Source organism: Meles meles, chromosome 5 (assembly GCF_922984935.1).
Source record: "Meles meles chromosome 5, mMelMel3.1 paternal haplotype, whole genome shotgun sequence".
In the NCBI taxonomy this organism is placed as follows: domain Eukaryota; kingdom Metazoa; phylum Chordata; class Mammalia; order Carnivora; family Mustelidae; genus Meles; species Meles meles.
The window spans coordinates 128,796,056-128,817,670 of record NC_060070.1 but is presented as its reverse complement, the minus strand read 5'-3'; the positions used below and the strand labels follow the sequence as shown (position 1 = coordinate 128,817,670).

The window sequence follows — 21,615 nt, the reverse complement described above, 5'->3', positions numbered from 1 at the left end:
TCCTTAAATTCGATCCATAGACCTTGTGGACCTTGGTTAACCATCCCAATGTAATGAATTTCATGAAGTAAACTTGCTGATTATTTCTGCTTATCTGTAAAGAATCTCTGCAAGCTTCTTGAAAAATTGGATAATTACTTCTGATTCTATTTTCTCACATAAAAATTGTTACAGGTTTTTCTGTGTTTATCACCAGCTGATACCACTGTAAACTAGAAAAGAAAAAGATGTATGATATAGCTGATTTGTGATAATTGGAATGACAAAGTATTTTTAAATTAAGATTTTCTACAAAACTAAAGAGACTTAGTGTAATTGTTTTCTTTCTATCAACCTGTGGCCTTTTTTTTTTTTTTTGTCTTTTAAATTTATTTATTTTTTTCAGCATAACAGTATTCATTATTTTTGCACAACACCCAGTGCTCCATGCAATACGTGCCCTCCCTATTACCCACCACGTGGTTCCCCCAACCTCCCACCCCCGCCCCTTCAAAACCCTCAGGTTGTTTTTCAGAGTCCATAGTATCATATGGTTTGCCTCCCCTTCCAATTTTTTTTTTTTTTATAAACATATAATGTATTTTTATCCCCAGGGGTACAGGTCTGTGAATCGCCAGGTTTACACACTTCACAGCACTCATGATAGCACATACCCTCCCCAATGTCCATAACCCCCTCCCCCCTCCCAACCCCACCTCCCGCCAGAAACCCCCAGTTTGTTTTGTGAGATTAAGAGTCATTTATGGTTTGTCTCCCTCCCAATCCCATCTTGTTTCATTTATTCTTCTCCTATCCCCCTACCCCCCCCATGTTGCTTCTCCATGTCCTCATATCAGGGAGATCATATGATAGTTGTCTTTCTCCAATTGACTTATTTCACTAAGCATGATACCCTCTAGTTCCATCCACGTCGTCGCAAATGGCAAGATTTCATTTCTTTTGATGGCTGCATAGTATTCCATTCTGTATATATACCACATCTTCTTTATCCATTCATTTGTTGATGGACATCTAGGTTCTTTCCATAGTTTGGCTATTGTAGACATTGCTGCTATAAACATTCGGGTACACGTGCCCCTTTGGATCACTGCGTTTGTATCTTTAGGGTAAATACCCAGGAGTGCAATTGCTGGGTCATAGGGTAGTTCTATTTTCAACATTTTGAGGAACCTCCATGCTGTTTTCCACAGTGGTTGTACCAGCTTGCATTCCCACCATCAGTGTAGGATGGTTCCCCTTTCTTCGCATCCTCACCAGCATCTGTCATTTCCTGACTTGTTAATTTTAGCCATTCTGACTGGTGTGAGGTGATATCTCATTGTGGTTTTGATTTGTATTTCCCTGATGCTGAGTGATGTGGAGCACTTTTTCATGTGTCTGTTGGCCATCTGGATGTCTTCTTTGCAGAAATGTCTGTTCATGTCCTCTGCCCATTTCTTGATTGGATTGTTTGTTCTTTGGGTGTTGAGTTTGCTAAGTTCCTTATAAATTTTGGATACTAGCCCTTTATCTGATATGTCATTTGCAAATATCTTCTCCCATTCTGTCAGTTGTCTTTTGGTTTTGTTTACTGTTTCCTTTGCTGTGCAAAACCTTTTGATCTTGATGAAATCCCAATAGTTCATTTTTGCCCTTGCTTCCCTTGCATTTGCCGATGTTCCTAGGAAGATATTGCTGCGGCTGAGGTCGAAGAGGTTGCTGCCTGTGTTCTCCTCAAGGATTTTGATGGATTCCTTTCTCACATTGAGGTCCTTCATCCATTTTGAGTCTATTTTCGTGTGTGGTATAAGGAAGTGGTCCAATTTCACTTTTCTGCATGTGTCTGTCCAATTTTCCCAGCACCATTTATTGAAGAGGCTGTCTTTTTTCCATTGGACATTCTTTCCTGCTTTGTCGAAGATTCGTTGACCATAGAGTTGAGGGTCTATTTCTGGTATCTCTATTCTGTTAAACTGATCTATGTGTCTGTTTTTGTGCCAGTACCAAGCTGTCTTGATGATGACAGCTTTGTAATAGAGCTTGAAGTCCGGAATTGTGATGCCACCAACTTTGGCTTTCTTTTTCAATATTCCTTTGACTATTCGAGGTCTTTTCTGGTTCCATATAAATTTGAGGATTATTTGTTCCATTTCTTTGAAAAAAATGGATGGTATTTTGATAGGGATTGCATTAAATGTGTAGATTGCTTTAGGTAACATGGACATTTTCACAATATTTATTCCTCCAATCCAGGAGCATGGAACATTTTTCCATTTCTTTGTGTCTTCCTCAATTTCTTTCATGAGTACTTTATAATTTTCTGTGAATAGATTCTTAGCCTCTTTGGTTAGGTTTATTCCTAGGTATCTTATAGTTTTGGGTGCAATTGTAAATGGGATTGACTCCTTAATTTCTCTTTCTTCTGTCTTCCTATTGGTGTACAGAAATGCAACTGATTTCTGTGCATTGATTTTATATCCTGACACTTTACTGAATTCCTGTACAAGTTCTAGCAGTTTTGGAGTGGAGTCTTTTGGGTTTTCCACATATAGTATCATATCATCTGCGAAGAGTGATAGTTTGACTTCTTCTTTGCTGATTTGGATGCCTTTAATTTCTTTTTGTTGTCTGATTGCTGAGGCTAGGACTTCTAGTACTATGTTGAATAGCAGTGGTGATAATGGACATCCCTGCCGTGTTCCTGACCTTAGCGGAAAAGCTTTCAGTTTTTCTCCATTGAGAATGATATTTGCAGTGGTTTCTCATAGATGGCTTTGATAATATTGAGGTATGTGCCTTCTATCCCTACACTTTGAAGAGTTTTGATCAGGAAGGGATGCTGTACTTTGTCAAATGCTTTTTCAGCATCTATTGAGAGTATCGTATGGTTCTTGTTCTTTCTTTTATTAATGTGTTCTATCACATTGATTGATTTGCGGATGTTGAACCAACCCTGCAGCCCTGGAATAAATCCCACTTGATCATGGTGAATAGTCCTTTTAATGTACTGTTGAATCCTATTGGCTAGTATTTTGGTGAGAATTTTTGCATCTGTGTTCATCAAGGATATTGGTCTGTAGTTCTCTTTTTTTTGGTGGGATCCTTGTCTGGTTTTGGGGTCAAGGTGATGTTGGCCTCATAAAATGAGTTTGGAAGTTTTCCTTCCATTTCTATTTTTTGGAACAGTTTCAGGAGAATGGGAATGAGTTCTTCTTTAAATGTTTGGTAGAATTCCCCTGGGAAGCCGTCTGGCCCTGGGCTTTTGTTTGTTTGGAGATTTTTGATGACTGTTTCAATCTCCTTACTGGTTATGGGCCTGTTCAGGTTTTCTGTTTCTTCCTGGTTCAGTTCTGGTAGTTTATATGTCTCTAGAAATGCATCCATTTCTTCCAAATTGTCAAATTTGTTGGCGTAGAGTTGCTCATAGTATGTTCTTATAATTGTCTGTATTTCTTTGGTGTTAGTTGTGATCTCTCCTCTTTATTCATGATCTTATTTATTTGGGTCCTTTCTGTTTTCTTTTTGGTGCCTCTGGCCAGGGGTTTATCAATCTTATTGATTCTTTCAAGGAACCAGCTCTTAGTTTCATTGATTTGTTCTACTGTTTTTTTGGTTTCTATTTCATTGATTTCTGCTGTGATCTTTTTGATTTCTCTTCTCCTGCTGGGTTTAGGGTTTTTTTCTTGTTCTTTCTCCAGGTCCTTTAGGTGTAGGGTTAGGTTATGTACTTGAGACCTTTCTTGTTTCTTGAGAAAGGCTTGTACCGCTATATATTTTCCTCTCAGGACTGCCTTTGGAGGACAGCACCCAATCACTCCCGTATCCCCAGCCTCCAGCCGCGCTCCAAGCTCACCCAGCCCGCGACCAGCTCAAGGTAACACCGAACTGAGAGTTCAGTCCTCGGCTCTGTCTAGCCGGCTTCTCCGTTCTAAGACCTGCGAGCTCTGCGAGCTCTGCGACACTCCGATACCCCCGATCCTTCTGTGTCCCTGCGGGACCTGGGGCCACGCTGACCCTGTGTGGGCTTCACCCCTGTTTAGCCTCTGGAGCAATGTCCCTCAGTTGAACAGACTTTTAAAAGTCCTGATTTTGCGCTCCGTTGCTCCGCCGCTTGCCGGGAGCCGGCCCCTCCCACCGTGGTCTATCTTTCCGTCGTTTTAGATTCACTTCTCTGCCAGTCCTACCTTTCAGAGAGTGGTTGATTTTCTGTTTCTAGAATTGCTGTTCTTCTTCTCTTTAATCTCCCATTGGATTTGTAGGTGTTTGCAACATTTAGATAAGCTATCGAGCTGATCTCCTGCTACCTGATGTAGTCTCAGCCTGCTACTTCTCTGCCATCTTGACTCCTCCCCAACCTGTGGCCTTCCTTAAATGAGAAGTCAAGAAAAGTTTTAAGGAATGGGACCAGAGAGATATTCTTGGAGGATATAGAATATGGCAAAGCATTGTGATTGAGGTGTTACTGCTAAAGTAGGGAAAAAACCCATTTCAGAAATGAAGATTTTCAAACTGAAGGAATGTCCTTGGGATAGCTGAGCTTCCTTTAGATATTAGTAAATGGAAAGGGTTATAAGATTTGGTAAATCACTAGTGTGGTTGACCTTCCACAGCCAGAAATGTGCTCTTCCAGAAAGCAAAAATGTCAGAAAACTCCTGAGAGTAGAGTACCATATATCTTTTCCACTCTGATTAGTAAACGTTTCAATTTGTCTTTAGGGGTAAAAATGTTAACTTGTAGGAAAAAAATTAGTGTTAGTTATTCATTCATTCAACAGATCTTTTCATACCCTACATTGATAATAAGCAATAAGGATGACACATGGAAAACTCTGGTCCCTACAGAGTTTTCCCACAGTGTGGAAAGTGGAAAGAGTCAGAAACAGTGTGGTGTTGCAGTAACTCTCATCAAAGTTGTTACGGAGCGTGGTTTGTCTGGGAATCATTCCCTTTTCTATATAATAAAAGTGCTGATTCCCAATGGGAGTCCTTACTCTGCTTAGAAGATTTCAAAAAATTAACGGAAACTACATATTAATTTACAGTGAGCTTACAAAGGTAAACAAAGATGTCACATTTATTTAGTCTAGCAGGAGTTTATCACTTCAGTGAAGTAATAACCTTATGATTATTTGATGCCCCAATTCATAATTATAAGAGGTTTTAAACAAAAATATAAGTACAATGTAAGGAAAAATCATATAAAATTAGGCTTATAAATGTGAGGAATAAAAGTTTCTGAGCTGGGCCTTGACTGGGCTGGGAGCAAACAGAGCTAAGACTGGGACTGTCCTGCATAGCGAGAAGCCCTGGTGGGAATGATGCTGCTCCTCCATTCTGAAACATTGTTGCCTCCTCAGTACCAGTTAACCCAACTACAGACCCACACAGAAAGCCTGTTCCAGAAAGGCCTCTACTGGTGTGTACAAAATCAGTGTCTTCTGTTTCTAGTCCTTTTCTCCATTGAAACTGGAGATTTGTTATTTCCCAAACATGCCAGTGCATTTTCCCTCCCTTTGCTCATGCTGGCCCATTAGAATGCTTCACATCCCTCCTGTACTTGCTTATGTAGGCCATCTCCTCCCTGATCCCTTCTTTGATTTGTCCTTGTTATCTCACCTTCTTTCACTCCCTATCTCCCACCTGGCTGCACACACATTTCAGCCATTCCTTTCCTAGTCCCTGTTGCATCCATTACCTGTAAGGCGGGTGAGAAGGACAGAGGTCTGTTTCTTTTCACCTTTGGATTTCCTATATTAGGACATGATCCCTGCTGCTTAGGGAAGGTGCTTCTAAAATGTACCCTCTCTAGATCCCCTCGAGAAAGCCCTTCCTGCCCACTGACCTGAAATTCTTCTGGATCCACACTCTTATTGTGGCTATTAAAACAGATGAGCTTCAAGTCCTAGTTGCTACGTAAATGCCAGCTTTGCTGGATTTCTGCTGAGAAAGACTGATTCACAGTAGACAGTAATGTTTTATTGTTGTTCTCATTGATTGACAACTTTTGCTTGTAGATTCAAAGTCTTGAGGAACAGTAAAATAGTGCAGCTGCTTGTGTGGTCTTAGGTATTTCCAGCCTACTGATATTTTGAGCCTCCTTTGTCTCTGAAACTAAAGGTTAGAGGAAGTGTTCTTCTGGTCTCTGGTTATCTTTTCCCACATCTAATTCTTTTGCCAAACCAATCTTTTTTCTGAGGCAACATTTTTATTCAGGAAACGTTGGCTCATTCACTGAGATTTTAAAAATTTCATGTATTTCATATGTGAAGTTCACTCCATTGTTAGTTATATAATAAGGTCATTGAGGAATTATATGCTCAAATTTCAGGGTTAATGCCACCTTATTAATTCAAGTAATATTTCTTGGGCAACTTATTGTGTCAGGGACTCTTCTAAGTGTTAGGAAGCATGAAGGGTTTTAGGCCAGCTAGACAAGTGAAGACATGAGCAGTCTTCCTTACAGTCAAATGTGCTGGGTGCTCTGAAGAGAAGCTTGCAGTGAGAAGATGGAGTGAAGGGAATTATTTGTTATAGATGGCAAGGTCAGGGAAGGCCTTGTGAGGGAAAGAAAGGAGGGGGTGAGCCACGTAAATATCTGGGGGCAAAATGTTCTGAGTAGAGAGGAGAGTGAACACCCAGGCCCTGATGCAGGGCTTAATGAGAGCACTGAGGGACCAGTGGGCCCGGCATGGGGGCAGGTAGGGAGTGAGGCTGGAGAGGCCAAGTCATGTGGGACTTGGAGGCAGCATCATTCATCCATAAGGACCCAGAAAGGCAAATGATATATGTGGTCTAGGGTAACATATATTATAAATAATTTTATGTTTCTTTAAATTCTCCATAAATTTTTCTTTTTGTTTCAGCTGAAAAACCTGAAAGAAGTGAGGCATTATTTATCAATTTGTTATGAAATTCTCTTCCTTCTACTGTTTTTGACATATTTTTCCTTACTAAAATTGTTATTGAAATATGTTTTTCCAGTTCATTTTACTTTAGAAGATAATAGTTCTATGGAGTATTTGTAGGGTACTTAAATATATTTCATTTATTTTGTTATAAGTAAGTAGAATTTTTCTTCAAATGGCTTTTCATTTTTTAATTTTAGATGTATTTTGACCTGTGTGCCACTCTAGGGAATTCACTGGTGAACAGAAATAGTCAAGGTCTTTGCTCCTGTGAAGCTTATGGTCCAGTGTATATATGCAGTGGGGACTAGTTTTTGTTTTTTGTTTTTCATTCATCTCAGCTTCTGCTTTTAAAATTCTAAACATGTGTACTCTTTAATCCATATTTTGAGGTAAGAGATAGGATGAGGGGGTATCTGTGGGGTAGTTTTGATAAACTGTTCACACTGGATACTCTCTGGTGACTAGAGCCATCTGCCTCACTATAGACTAAAAAAATGAAATCCATAGTTAAGCTTTGGTTCAGGGTTGTTCCCTAAATATTCTCATTATGAAAAAGAGAAACTAGTCAGCATAGAGAATAAAGATCAACGTAAGAATGAGTTTGAACACTGAAAAACCCACTGAGTAAGGCAGTGGGCCTCACCTGAAAAATTCCAAAATGATTCTTAATAGCAGTCTCTCAGGAAATAGCCAAGATCTTAAGTTCAAGGGCTGGAATGTTCTTGGGTGAGGAATCTCAAAGTGTGACATATCTGACCTCAAGTATTCAATTTTGGTGATCATTTATAATAGGTAAAAATGGGAGCGTTCCAATCACCACCATATGGAAACCACTCTACTAATTGGACACAGCTCATGTTCTCTTATAATAATCTAATATTAATAACATTTTAATTGTTGTCAACAATACATTAGAAAGGATGTTAAAGGTCATCTAGTTCAAGATTTTCTCATCTGCAGTTCATGAATCCTTAGAAAACGTAGGCAACGTGGCAACTCTCTGGGTGCATATACACTTGTACATATGTGTATTTCTGTTTCTCGCCAGAGAATCTGAGGCTTTCAGGATATCCGTACAGAGTCTAAGCCTCAGAAAGGCCAAGCCCTGCTTTTGTGGTGAGCACCATTCCAGGAACAGAGGCCCAGATTTGCTGCTGCTGACTTTCAGTGTGACTTTATAAAATCCTTCTCTCTGAACCTCAGGACTGCTTTCTATTTCTCCTAAAATTGTTATAAAGCTCCAACAAAAGCACTTTTGAATTGTAAAGTGTCCTATAAAGGTACAGTTGTGGCACTGTACTATGAGAAACCTGCAGCTAGGAAGTTGAGTGGTCTGCTCTAGAGCTGACAGCAGAGCCGTGACCCCCCATCTCCTGAGGCCCACACAGTGCACTGTCCCCTCAATATGGGGCCACAGCTTTTTGTGAGAACAAAATGGCCTAATACCAAGACCATTCAGTGGAAAAAGCATAGTCCTTTCAACAAATGGTGTTGGGGTGGAGCTGACATCCATGTGCACACAACTAATTCAGACCTCTAACCCATAACATACATAAAAATGATCTAAAACTGTATTAAAGACCTAAATGTAAGAAATAAAACTATAAAACTCCTAGAATAAAACATAGGAGTGAATCTTCATGTTCTTGAGTTAAGTAAAGCATTCTAAGATATGACACCAAAAGCACAAACAATAAATGAAAAATTAGATGAATTGGACTTTTGTACTTCATAGTATACCATTAAGAAAGTGAAAACTGTTTGTACACCTTAAATTTACACCATGATACATGTTAGTTATATCTCAATAAAGCTGAGGAAAAAAGTGAAAAGACAACTCTCATAATGGGAGAAAATTGCAAGCCATGTATCCAGTAAGAGATTTTTATCCAGAATATATAAAGAACTTTCATAACTAAATAATAAAAAGACAAATAACCAGTCTTAAAAATGGGTGAAACATCTGCATAGACATCTTTTCAAATAAGATATGCCAATAGCCAGTAAGCACATGAAAAGATGGCTTAACATCATTAGTCATCAGGGAAATGCAAATCAAAACCACAATGAGAAATTTGTGTGGAACCATGAAAGAAATAACCAAAGAAAAATCTTGAGAAAGAACAAAACTGGAAGCATCATGCTTCCTAATTTCAAGCTGTATTATAAAGCTATAGCAGTCAAAACAGTATAGTATATCAGCATAGAAACAGACACATAGATTAGATGAACAGAACTGAGACTGCTAAAATAGATCAACACACATATGAATGATTAGTTCATGATAAAGGATTCAAGAATATACGATGGCAAAAGGACAGTCTTTCCAATAAATGGTATTGGGGAAACTGAACAGCCATATGCCAAAGAATTAAACTGGACCACTATCTTACACCAAATACAAAAGTTTATTCAAAATGGACTTAAACACAACCTGAAACCAAAAGACTCCTAGAAGAAAACACAGGTGGTAAGGTCCCTGACATTGGTGTTGGTGATGATTTTTTGGATTTCACACCAAACACAAAGGCAGCAAGAACAAAAATAAACAAGTGGGACTATATTTAAATTAAATCTGCAGAGTGTAGGAAACCATCAACAAAATGGAAAGGCAGCCTACTTGATGAGAGAAAATACTTGTTAATTGTGTATCGGTAGGGGGCTGATATCCAAAATATATAAAGAATTCATACAACTCAATAGCAAAACAAATAAACAAAAAAACCCCAAATCAATCGAATTTAAACATGGGTAAAAAGATCTGAATAGATATGTTCCCAAAGAAGACATACACGTGCCAACAGGTACACAAAAAGGTGCCCGACATCATTAACCATCAGGGAAATGTAAACCCAAACCACCATGAGATACCACCTCACACCTGTTAGAATAGCTGTTATCAAAAAGTCAAGAGAGAGCAAGCGTTGGTGAGGATGTAGAGAACAGGGGACCCTTGTGCACTGTTGGTGGGAATACAGGAATGCACTGATGTAGCTACTATGGAAAACAGTATGGAGTTTCCTCAAAAAATTGAAAACAGAACTACCATATGATCCAGAAATTCCTAAGAAAATGAGAACACTAACTGGAAAAGATAGCTGCATCCTCATGTTGATTGGAGCATTACTTATAGTAGCCAAGACATACAAGGAAACTAAGTGTCCATCGATGGCTGAAGGGCTAAAGCAGATGTGGGGTGTGTGCGTGTGTGTATACATACACATGTATACATACACAATGGAATAATACTCAGTCATAGGGAAGAAAGAAGTCCTGTCATTTGCAGCAACATGTAAGAGCCCTGAGGACATTATTATAAGTAAAAAAGGTCAGATAGAAAAAGACAACTATTATATGATTTTACCTATATATGGAATCTAAAAAAGGAATGAAGAAAACAAACACACTCATAGATAGAGTTGCCAGAAACAAGGGAGTGGAGGTGGTGGACAGTAGATGAAATGGGTGAAGGAGGTCAAAAGGTAGAAACTTGTAGTTGTAAAATGATTAAGTAATGGACATGTATGGTAACTGTAGTTAATACTGTATTATTTGCAAGTTTGTAAGAGAATAGATCTTAAAAGTTATCAAAAAGTTTTGTAACTATAGTGATGGATGTTAATTTGACTTATTGTGGTGATTCATGATATATACATAAATCATTACATACACCTGAGACAAAGGTAATGTTATATGTCAATTATACCTTAATAATACAAAAAAAAAAAAAAGAAAGCCCAGTGATGTACAGTTTCACACTCACTGGGATGTCTAAAATCAAAAAGACAGACCACAGTAAATACTGAGTAGGGTAGGGAATAGTTAGAACTCTTATTTACTGCTGGTGAGAATGTGAAATGGTGCAGCTACTTTAGAAAACAGTGTGGCAGGGCACCTGGGTGGCTCAGTGGGTTAAGGCCTCTGCCTTCGGCTCAGGTCATGGTCCCAGTGTTCTGGGATTGAGCCCTGCATCGGGCTCTCTGCTCAACAGGGAGCCTGCTTCCTCCTCTCTCTCTCTCTCTCTCTGCCTGCCTCTCTGCCTATTTGTGATCTCTGTCAAATAAATAAATAAAATCTTAAAAAAAAAAAAAAAAACAGTGTGGCAGTTCCTCAAAATGTTACATGTTGTATGAAAATGACTCTACTCCTAGGTACATGGCCAAGAGAAGTGAAAATATGATATGTAAAGGAAATCAGTCACAAAAAGCCACATATTATGATTCTATATATGAAATATCCAGAATAGGTCACTGCATAGATACAGGAAGTAGATTAGTGGCCGTGGGGGTGTGATGGGAAGATGGTAAGTGATTGCTGATGGGTACCAAGTTTTCTCTGGGGATAATGAACACATTCTGGAATTCATCAGTGGTGATGGTTGTGCAATGCTGTAAATATACTAAAAACCAGTGAGTCGTAAACTTTACAAGGTATGTAAATTTTATGGTATGTAAATTTTATTGCAGTAAACCATTATTTGAAAAGAATAAAGTAACCCCAAACTGTGCTTTCTTGACTTTGAAAGATTGCGGATGAAAAATACTTTTATTGTTTTATCTCATAGCTGCTGTGATTTTTACTGACAGGCTTAGATTACATGAGTGTAGTAGTCTTGAGTCAGGTGCCTGGTCACCTGTCACCCGTTTCCTAAATACTCTGTGCACAGACAAGACTGTAGCTTGTGCCCAAGTAACACTCAGGACTAGCAGCAATGTGGGTCAGTAACCTCCTCACCCCAAGAGCCGGGTTTTTCCAGGTGAGTATTGAGGTCATTCTCCAGGCAGCAGGGAAGCATCTTTGCATCATGACCAGCTGTATTTGGCCTGCAAATAAACCAGCAACAAAGATTTTCAGCCTTACTATTTTGGGACAAGTTAATATTAGGCTAACTTGTTTATTATGTTTAGAAATAATTTTAGAAAAAACATATCAGTCACATTTATTTTTAAGGAATATGTTAAGAAACTATAAAATACAGAATTATTCCTTAACACCCTCTTTTTAGAAACCATTCAGTTTTATACCTTAGCATCTTACTGTAGTCAGTGTCTCATAATTAAAAGATTATATGTATATATGTAATATACTAAAAAGTAATTCTTGTATTTTATTTAGAAATATAAAATAAAACAATATTTTAAAAAATCAACTGTGTCTAAAGCACATGTTCTCAAACTTCTCCGAGAGTAAAAGTCAACTGGGACTCATTATAAATGGGGATTTTTCTAGGCTTCCATCCCCTAGAGATTGGTTCAATCTGAATTTTTAGAAACCTCCCAGATGATTCAAAGGAGCAGGGGTTTGTACTTTGAGAAACACTGCCGTAGGAACTTCAGCCTAGAATTGTTCTTCATTGGGGCGCATGGGTGGCTCAGTCATTTAAGCATCTGCCTTCGGCTCAGGTCCTGATCCTGGAGTCCTAGGATGGGATCCTGCATTGGACTCCCTGCTCAGTGGAGTCTGCGTCTCCCTCTGCCCTTTACCCCGCTTATGCTATCTCTCTCTCAAATAAATAAAGTCTTTGAAAAAAGAATTGTTCTTCATTTTACCATAGATAATTAGTAGGTATTTCTTAAGATATTTTCAACCATTTGGTGTTAGAAATAGATGACATTCATGCACTTATGCTGCTATTAGAAAATAATATTTTGTCACAAACATAACATTTCTAAGTATGTGAAATGTAAGATGTGTTTGTTACCACTGTCAGCACCTTTGTTGCTGCTACCCATTAATGTGGTACTGTCTTCACCTGCTATTTCCAGATTTCTTTTGACCTGGCTGAATATACTGCAGATGTTGATGGAGTTGGCACTTTACGGCTTCTGGATGCAGTTAAGACCTGTGGCCTTATCAACTCTGTGAAGTTCTACCAAGCCTCAACAAGTGAACTCTATGGGAAAGTGCAAGAAATACCCCAGAAGGAGACGACTCCTTTTTATCCTCGGTCACCATACGGTGAGAATTCATGGGTACAACCTTGTGCATGTGCCATGCATGTTCTCTTGGCAAGGGGCATGCATGTGTTTCTGCTTTAAAATCCATTCCTGTCTCTTGTCTGAAGCCATTTGACTGTGAGATTAACATTAAGATTAGACTAAAATGACTAGAAATTGGGAAGCAGAACATTATACACTACTCATTCTAAATATTTGCTGTCTTTGCCTCTAGGACGAAATTACCACTTCACTTCAGTGATCCATGTTCATCCAACCCTTCTGTACACATCACTTTGAAAGGAAAATTAGACCCATGAGACTTTTTTTACTTAACTGTTGTGAGATTTGCTGAAGTGATAGGTTTCATGTTTTTTATTTCCCCAATGGAAGTTTTCCTGGGTTCAATTTTTTTTTTAAGGGGGGTTGATTACATCTTATGTATTTGTAAAAAGTATTCATGAAAGGCTTCACTGATCAAACTTCAAAGCATCTAGAATATTAAGATTTCATATTTTTTTCACTTTCTAATTCCTTAAAACTAGGAAAAAGGAAATAAAACCTTAGGTCAACTTGATCTATTGCGCACATTATCACCAAATCAGTTAGATTGTAGAAGACAGAACTGTGGGTATTACAAAAATTAAAAAAAAAAATCTTAAATATTTTCTTGTGCACATGATTAACTGGCAAAGGAACCTTTAGTCATTGGCTTTGACTCTTATCTTTTTCTAATTTAGTATATTACAAATTAATTTTTGCAAATTGTTACTTGCTTAAGGTGAGTAAAAAATCACTGTCTTTTATTATAAAACACATCTTTTATTTGCTTTTAAAAAATTATTCCAACAGGGGCTGCAAAACTCTATGCCTATTGGATTGTGGTAAACTTCCGGGAAGCATATAATCTCTTCGCAGTGAATGGCATTCTCTTCAATCATGAGAGTCCCAGAAGAGGTCAGTAAATATGGTAATGGACAAGACAGTTTCAGACTAACAATAACTAAAAAAGTTGTATGTTACATTCTGCATATATACTGTATAGACAGGGGAAAACTTCACATCTACTTTTAACTACAGTTGACCCTTGAAAAATGGGTTTGAACTTTGCAGGTTTACTTACACGGATTTTTTACAGTACAGTACTGTAAATGTATTTTCTCTTGCGATTTTCTTAATATTTTCTTTTTTCTAACTAAGTTTATTGTAAGCATACAGCACATAATACATATAACTTACAAAACATGTGATCAACTTTAATACATATAACATACAAAATATGTGTTGATCAACTTTATATTATCGGTAAGGGTTCTAGTTGACAGTATGCTATTAATTAAATTAGAGGGAATCAGAAGTTATATGCCTATTTTCTACTGCATGGAGGGTCACCATCTGTTACCCATCCATATTGTTCAAGAGTCAACTATATTGTGAATGTCAGAAGTGATAAATGAAGAAATGTAAATCCAAACCTAATTACTTAGTTTGCTAGGTTTTATTAAACATGAAGACTATGCACTGTTCTTATTTTACTATTTTCATTAGTAGGTCTTATTAAGCACGTTTTACCTAAGTATTAGGAAGTTTCCAAATGGATGGAAAGGAATATACTAATGCTTGTTTCTGGAAGTCACTCTTATGCATGTAGACTCAACTTGTAGAATATATGTATATTACTTTGAGTCCGTTAGATATTCAGTATTCTTTCTTTATATTCCATTTAAGGAGACATCCATAAATTACTGTGCTTCTAAAGTATATGTTAAAATAATTTGAAATCAGTGCTTATACTTAGAATCATTTTCCCCCTCCCCCCTTTTTTTTCCCAGAAAACTGTGTTTTGTTTGCATTGGCTTGTTTGCTTTTCACAGTTGCTGTTGAGACTGTCAGCAACATGCTAGCTTTTCTGTTCCAAATTTTCGGCCTTAAATAAGAAAATGTGTATTCTTATCATTATTTCTTATTTGCTGAAACATGAGAAATCTTTACAAAACATGTGTACTCTTCACAAAATGAAAATTATTTGTACAATCTAATTCTAAGATGTTTTATACAATTTCACTATCATTTAGCCTTTTAGCTTGAGAATAAATGAAAAGTCCATATGTTATAAGTCCAAATGTTATAAGTTGTTTCATGTCCAACAACTAGTAATGCTTATAACTTTTTTTTTGCTTTTAATTTATTTATTTTTTTCAGCGTAACAGTATTCACTGTTTTTGCACAACACCCAGTGCTCTCCCTATTACCCAGCACCTGGTTCCCCCAACCTCCCACCCCCGCCCCTTCAAAACCCTCAGGTTGTTTTTCAAAGTCCATAGTCTCTTATGGTTCGCCTCCCCTTCCAATTTTTTTTTTTTTATAAACATATAATGTATTTTTATCCCCAGGGGTACAGGTCTGTGAATCACCAGGTTTACACACTTCACAGCACTCACGATAGCACATACCCTCCCCAATGTCCATATGCTTATAACTTTTTCAATGAAATTTTATGTGACTATATAGCTACATAATTCACCTACAAGTCATGAGGAATGAATAAAGTGACAGATATATAAAGGTATCTTTAATATCAATACATTTTTATTTTTTAATTGTGTAATTTAAAAATTCCCATTATATGATGCTAAAGAATAAGAACCCAGTCTGTCATGCCACTTGCCCCAAAAGAAAACAACTTAATAAGCAGCCAGAAAAATTTCTTTAATTAATTTTGTGGTTCTGGGTGTCCTTAGTAGAGGGAAAAGAAAAAAAGGAAAATCTTACCTCTCCTTGGCCATGGCATTTGGTATGCAGGATGCTCAAGGCACCTGCTCAGTAAATGATAGCCTCTGCCTCTTTCCTCATGAACATGTTTATACCCATTGTTTGGGTGTCTGTACTTTTCCCCTTTCAACTTTCTACCTGCAGAACAAAATAAAGAAGTAGAAGTCAAGGGGTACCTGGGTGGCTCAGTGGTCCTGGGATCGAGCCCTGCATCGGGCTCTCTGCTCAGCAGGAAGCCTGCTTCCCCTCTCTCTCTGCCTGCCTCTCTGCCTACTTGTGATCTCTGTCTGTCAAATAAATAAATAAAATCTTTAAAAAAAAAAAAAGACGTAAAAGTCAATTGTTTTGGATCAGGTTAGGATAGGGAAAAACATTTTTAGTTGCAGAAGGAAAAGATACATTAAATTATGACCTTCCCTCAAAAAAAAAAAAATCCTGTTTGCATATGTTATAATGAGAACTAATTTTTGTCTTTGTCAGTGTTAAACCCTTCTTTAAAAAAATTATTTTAAAATTAATACTTCTTTCTTCCCTCTCACTCCCTCTTACTGACTCCCAGCTCTGTCCTCAGACCCACTAAAACGCCTTCAAAAACACTCCAAGTGTCTTTATCTTTTTTTAATTTTTTTTTCCATTTTATTTATTTTTTCAGCGTAACAGTATTCACTGTTTTTGCACAACACCCACTGCTCCATGCAAAACGTGCCCTCCCTATTACCCACCACCTGTTCCCCCAACCTTCCACCCCTGACCCTTCAAAACCCTCAGGCTGTTTTTCAGAGTCCATAGTCTCTTATGGTTCGCCTCCCCTTCCAAAATTTTTTTTTTTTTTAATAAACATATAATGTATTTTTATCTCCAGGGGTACAGGTCTGTGAATCGCCAGGTTTACACACTTCACAGCACTCACGATAGCACATACCCTCCCCAATGTCCATAGCCCCCTCCCCCCTCCCAATCCGACCTCCCCCCAGCAACCCCCAGTTTGTTTTGTGAGATTAAGAGTCATTTATGGTTTGTCTCCCTCCCAATCCCATCTTGTTTCATTTATTCTTCTCCTATCCCCCTAACCCCCCATGTTGCTTCTCCACATCCTCATATCAGGGAGATCATATGATAGTTGTCTTTCTCCGATTGACTTATTTCACTAAGCATGATACGCTCTAGTTCCATCCACGTCATCGCAAATGGCAAGATTTCATTTCTTTTGATGGCTGCATAGTATTCCATTGTGTATATATACCACTCTTCTTTATCCATTAGGGTGCACATGCCCCTTCGGATCACTACGTTTGTATCTTTTGGGTAAATACCCAGTAGTGCAATTGCTGGGTCATAGGGTAGTTCTATTTTCAACATTTTGAGGAACCTCCATGCTGTTTTCCAGAGTGGTTGCACCAGCTTGCATTCCCACCAACAGTGTAGGAGGGTTCCCCTTTCTCCACATCCTCGCCAGCATCTGTCATTTCCTGACTTGTTAATTTTAGCCATTCTGACTGGTGTGAGGTGATATCTCATTGTGGTTTTGATTTGTATTTCCCTGATGCCGAGTGACGTGGAGCACTTTTTCATGTGTCTGTTGGCCATCTGGATGTCTTCTTTGCAGAAATGTCTGTTCATGTCCTCTGCCCATTTCTTGATTGGATTGTTGGTTCTTTGGGTGTTGAGTTTGCTAAGTTCCTTATAGATTTTGGATACTAGCCCTTTATCTGATATGTCGTTTGCAAATATCTTCTCCCATTCTGTCAGTTGTCTTTTGGTTTTGTTAACTGTTTCCTTTGCTGTGCAAAAGCTTTTGATCTTGATGAAATCCCAAGAGTTCATTTTTGCCCTTGCTTCCCTTGCCTTTGCCGTTGTTCCTAGGAAGATGTTGCTACGGCTGAGGTCGAAGAGGTTGCTGCCTGCATTCTCCTCAAGGATTTTGATGGATTCCTTTCTCACATTGAGGTCCTTCATCCATTTGGAGTCTATTTTCGTGTGTGGTGTAAGGAAGTGGTCCAATTTCATTTTTCTGCATGTGGCTGTCCAATTTTCCCAGCACCATTTATTAAAGAGGCTGTCTTTTTTCCATTGGACATTCTTTCCTGTGCTGTCGAAGATTCGTTGACCATAGAGTTAAGGGTCTATTTCTGGGCTCTCTATTCTGTTCCATTGATCTATGTGTCTGTTTTTGTGCCAGTACCATGCTGTCTTGATGATGACAGCTTTGTAATAGAGCTTGAAGTCCAGAATTGTGATGCCACCAACTTTGGCTTTCTTTTTCAATATTCCTTTGGCTATTCGAGGTCTTTTCTGGTTCCATATAAATTTGAGGATTATTTGTTCCATTTCTTTGAAAAAAATGGATGGTATTTTGATAGGGATTGCATTATATGTGTAGATTGCTTTAGGTAGCATGGACATTTTCACAATATTTATTCTTCCAATCCAGGAGCATGGAACATTTTTCCATTTCTTTGTGTCTTCCTCAATTTCTTTCATGAGTACTTTATAATTTTCTGTGAATAGATTCTTAGCCTCTTTGGTTAGGTTTATTCCTAGGTATCTTATAGTTTTGGGTGCAATTGTAAATGGGATTGACTCCTTAATTTCTCTTTCTTCTGTCTTGTTGTTGGTGTACAGAAATGCAACTGATTTCTGTGTATTGATTTTATATTCTGACACTTTACTGAATTCCTGTACAAGTTCTAGCAGTTTTGGAGTGGAGTCTTTTGGGTTTTCCACATATAGTATCATATCATCTGCGAAGAGTGATAGTTTGACTTCTTCTTTACCAATTTGGATGCCTTTAATTTCTTTTTGTTGTCTGATTGCTGAGGCTAGGACTTCTAGTACTATGTTGAATAGCAGTGGTGATAATGGACATCCCTGCCGTGTTCCTGACCTTAGCGGAAAAGCTTTCAGTTTTTCTCCATTGAGAATGATATTTGAGGTGGGTTTTTCATAGATGGCTTTGATAATATTGAGGTATGTGCCCTCTATCCCTACACTTTGGAGAGTTTTGATCAGGAAGGGATGCTGTACTTTGTCAAATGCTTTTTCAGCATCTATTGAGAGTATCATATGGTTCTTGTTCTTTCTTTTATTAATGTGTTGTATCACATTGATTGATTTGCGGATGTTGAACCAACCCTGCAGCCCTGGAATAAATCCCACTTGATCGTGGTGAATAATCCTTTTAATGTACTGTTGAATCCTATTGGCTAGTATTTTGGTGATTATTTTTGCGTCTGTGTTCATCAAGGATATTGGTCTGTAGTTCTCTTTTTTGGTGGGATCCTTGTCTGGTTTTGGGATCAAGGTGATGCTGGCCTCATAAAATGAGTTTGGAAGTTTTCCTTCCATTTCTATTTTTTGGAACAGTTTCAGGAGAATAGGAATGAGTTCTTCTTTAAATGTTTGGTAGAATTCCCCTGGGAAGCCGTCTGGCCCTGGGCTTTTGTTTGTTTGGAGATTTTTGATGACTATTTCAATCTCCTTACTGGTTATGGGCCTGTTCAGGTTTTCTATTTCTTCCTGGTTCAGTTGTGGTAGTTTATATGTCTCTAGGAATGCATCCATTTCTTCCAGATTGTCAAATTTGTTGGCGTAGAGTTGCTCATAGTATGTTCTTATAATTGTCTGTATTTCTTTGGTGTTAGTTGTGATCTCTCCTCTTTCATTCATGATTTTATTGATTTGGGTCCTTTCTCTTTTCTTTTGGATGAGTCTGGCCAGGGGTTTATCAATCTTATTGATTCTTTCAAAGAACCAGCTCCTAGTTTCATTGATTTTTTCTATTGTTTTTTTGGTTTCTATTTCATTGATTTCTGCTCTGATCTTTATGATTTCTCTTCTACTGCTGGGTTTAGGGTTTCTTTCTTGTTCTTTCTCCAGCTCCTTTACGTGTAGGGTTAGGTTGTGTACTTCTTGTTTCTTGAGAAAGGCTTGTACCGCTATATATTTTCCTCTCAGGACTGCCTTTGCTGTGTCCCACAGATTTTGAACTGTTGTGTTTTCATTATCATTTGTTTCCATGAATTTTTTCAATTCTTCTTTAATTTCCTGGTTGACCCATTCATTCATTAGAAGGATGCTGTTTAGTCTCCATGTATTTGGGTTCTTTCCAAATTTCCTCTTGGGATTGAGTTCTAGCTTCAGAGCATTGTGGTCTGAAAATATGCAGGGAATGATGCCAATCTTTTGATACCGGTTGAGACCTGATTTGTGACCCAGGATGTGATCTATTCTGGAGAAGGTTCCATGTGCACTAGAGAAGAATGTGTATTCTGTTGCTTTGGGATGAAATGTTCTGAATAGATCTGTGATGTCCATCTGGTCCAGTGTGTCATTTAAGGCCTTTATTTCCTTGTTGATCTTTTGCTTGGATGATCTGTCCATTTCAGTGAGGGGAGTGTTAAAGTCCCCTACTATTATTGTATTATTATTGATGTGTTTCTTTGATTTTGTTATTAATTGGTTGATATAGTTGGCTGCTCCCACGTTAGGGGCATAGATATTTAAAATTGTTAGATCTTCTTGTTGGACAGACCCTTTGAGTAGGATATAGTGTCCTTCCTCATCTCTTATTATAGTCTTTGGCTTAAAATCTAATTGATCTGATATAAGGATTGCCACCCCAGCTTTCTTCTGATGCCCATTAGCATGGTAAATTGTTTTCCACCCCCTCACTTTAAATCTGCAGGTGTCTTCGCGTCTAAAATGAGTTTCTTGTAGGCAACATACTGATGGGTTTTGTTTTTTTATCCATTCTGATACCCTGTGTCTTTTGATTGGGGCATTTAGCCCATTAACATTCAGGGTAACTATTGAGAGATATGAATTTAGTGCCATTATTAGCCTGTAAGGTGACTGTTACTGTATATTGTCTCTGTACCTTTCTGATCTACTACGTTTAGGCTCTCTCTTTGCTTAGAGGACCCCTTTCAATATTTCCTATAGAGCTGGTTTGGTGTTTGCAAATTCTTTCAGTTTTTCTTTGTCCTGGAAGCTTTTTATCTCTCCTTCTATTTTCAATGATAGCCTAGCTGGATAGAGTATTCTTGGCTGCATGTTTTTCTCGTTGAGTGCTCTGAATATATCATGCCAGCTCTTCCTGGCCTGCCAGGTCTCTGTGGATAAGTCTGCTGCCAATCTAATATTTTTACCATTGTATGTTACAGACTTCTTTTCTCGGGCTGCTTTCAGGATTTTCTCTTTGTCACTAAGACTTGTAAATTTTACTATTAGGTGACGGGGTGTGGACCTATTCTTGTTGACTTTGAGGGGGGTTCTCTGCATCTCCTGGATTTTGATGCTTGTTCCCTTTGCCATATTAGGGAAATTCTCTCCAATAATTCTCTCCAATAGACCTTCTGCTCCCCTCTCTGTTTCTTCTTCTTCTGGAATCCCAATTATTCTAATGTTGTTTTGTCTTATGGTGTCCCTTGTCTCTCAAATTCTTCCCTCATGGTCCAGTAGCTGTTTGTCCCTCTTTTGTTCGGCTTCTTTATTCTCTGTCATTTGGTCTTCTATATCACTAATTCTTTCTTCTGCCTCATTTGTCCTAGCAGTGAGAGATTCCATTTTTGATTGCACCTCATTAATAGCTTTTTTTATTTCAACTTGGTTAGATTTTAGTTCTTTAATTTCTCCAGAAAGGGCTTTAATATCTCCAGAGAGGGTTTCTCTAATATCTTCCATGCCTTTTTCGAGCCCGGCTAGAATGTTCAGAATCGTCATTCTGAACTCTTGATCTGACATATTACCAATGTCTGTGTTGATTAGGTCCCTAGCCTTCGGTACTGTCTCTTGTTCTTTTGTTTGTGGTGATTTTTTCCGCCTTGTCATTTTGTCCAGATTAGAGGATATGAAGGAGCAAATAAACTACTAAAAGGGTGGCAAGGACCCCAGAAAAATGCGCTGTAACCAAATGAGAAGAGACCCCTAATTGTGGGGGGTGAGAAAGGGGATAAAAAGAGGTTCAGAAAAAAAAAGAAAAAAAATTAAAAAAAATAAAACAAATAAAGAAAAAATATAAA

The 21,615-nt window shown here is 38.1% G+C and overlaps 1 protein-coding gene across 2 annotated transcripts in view; it reads left to right on the top strand.

The window, feature by feature from the left end:
• GMDS (GDP-mannose 4,6-dehydratase) overlaps positions 1 to 21,615 on the top strand; it is a 648,570-nt gene that overhangs the window by 295,323 nt on the left and 331,632 nt on the right. For both annotated transcript variants that reach the window (XM_046005991.1, XM_046005992.1), the window contains exons 5-6: positions 12,653 to 12,845; positions 13,676 to 13,780. In XM_046005991.1, coding sequence (XP_045861947.1) covers positions 12,653 to 12,845; positions 13,676 to 13,780 — 298 coding nt within the window. The remainder of the gene's footprint in view (positions 1 to 12,652; positions 12,846 to 13,675; positions 13,781 to 21,615) is intronic.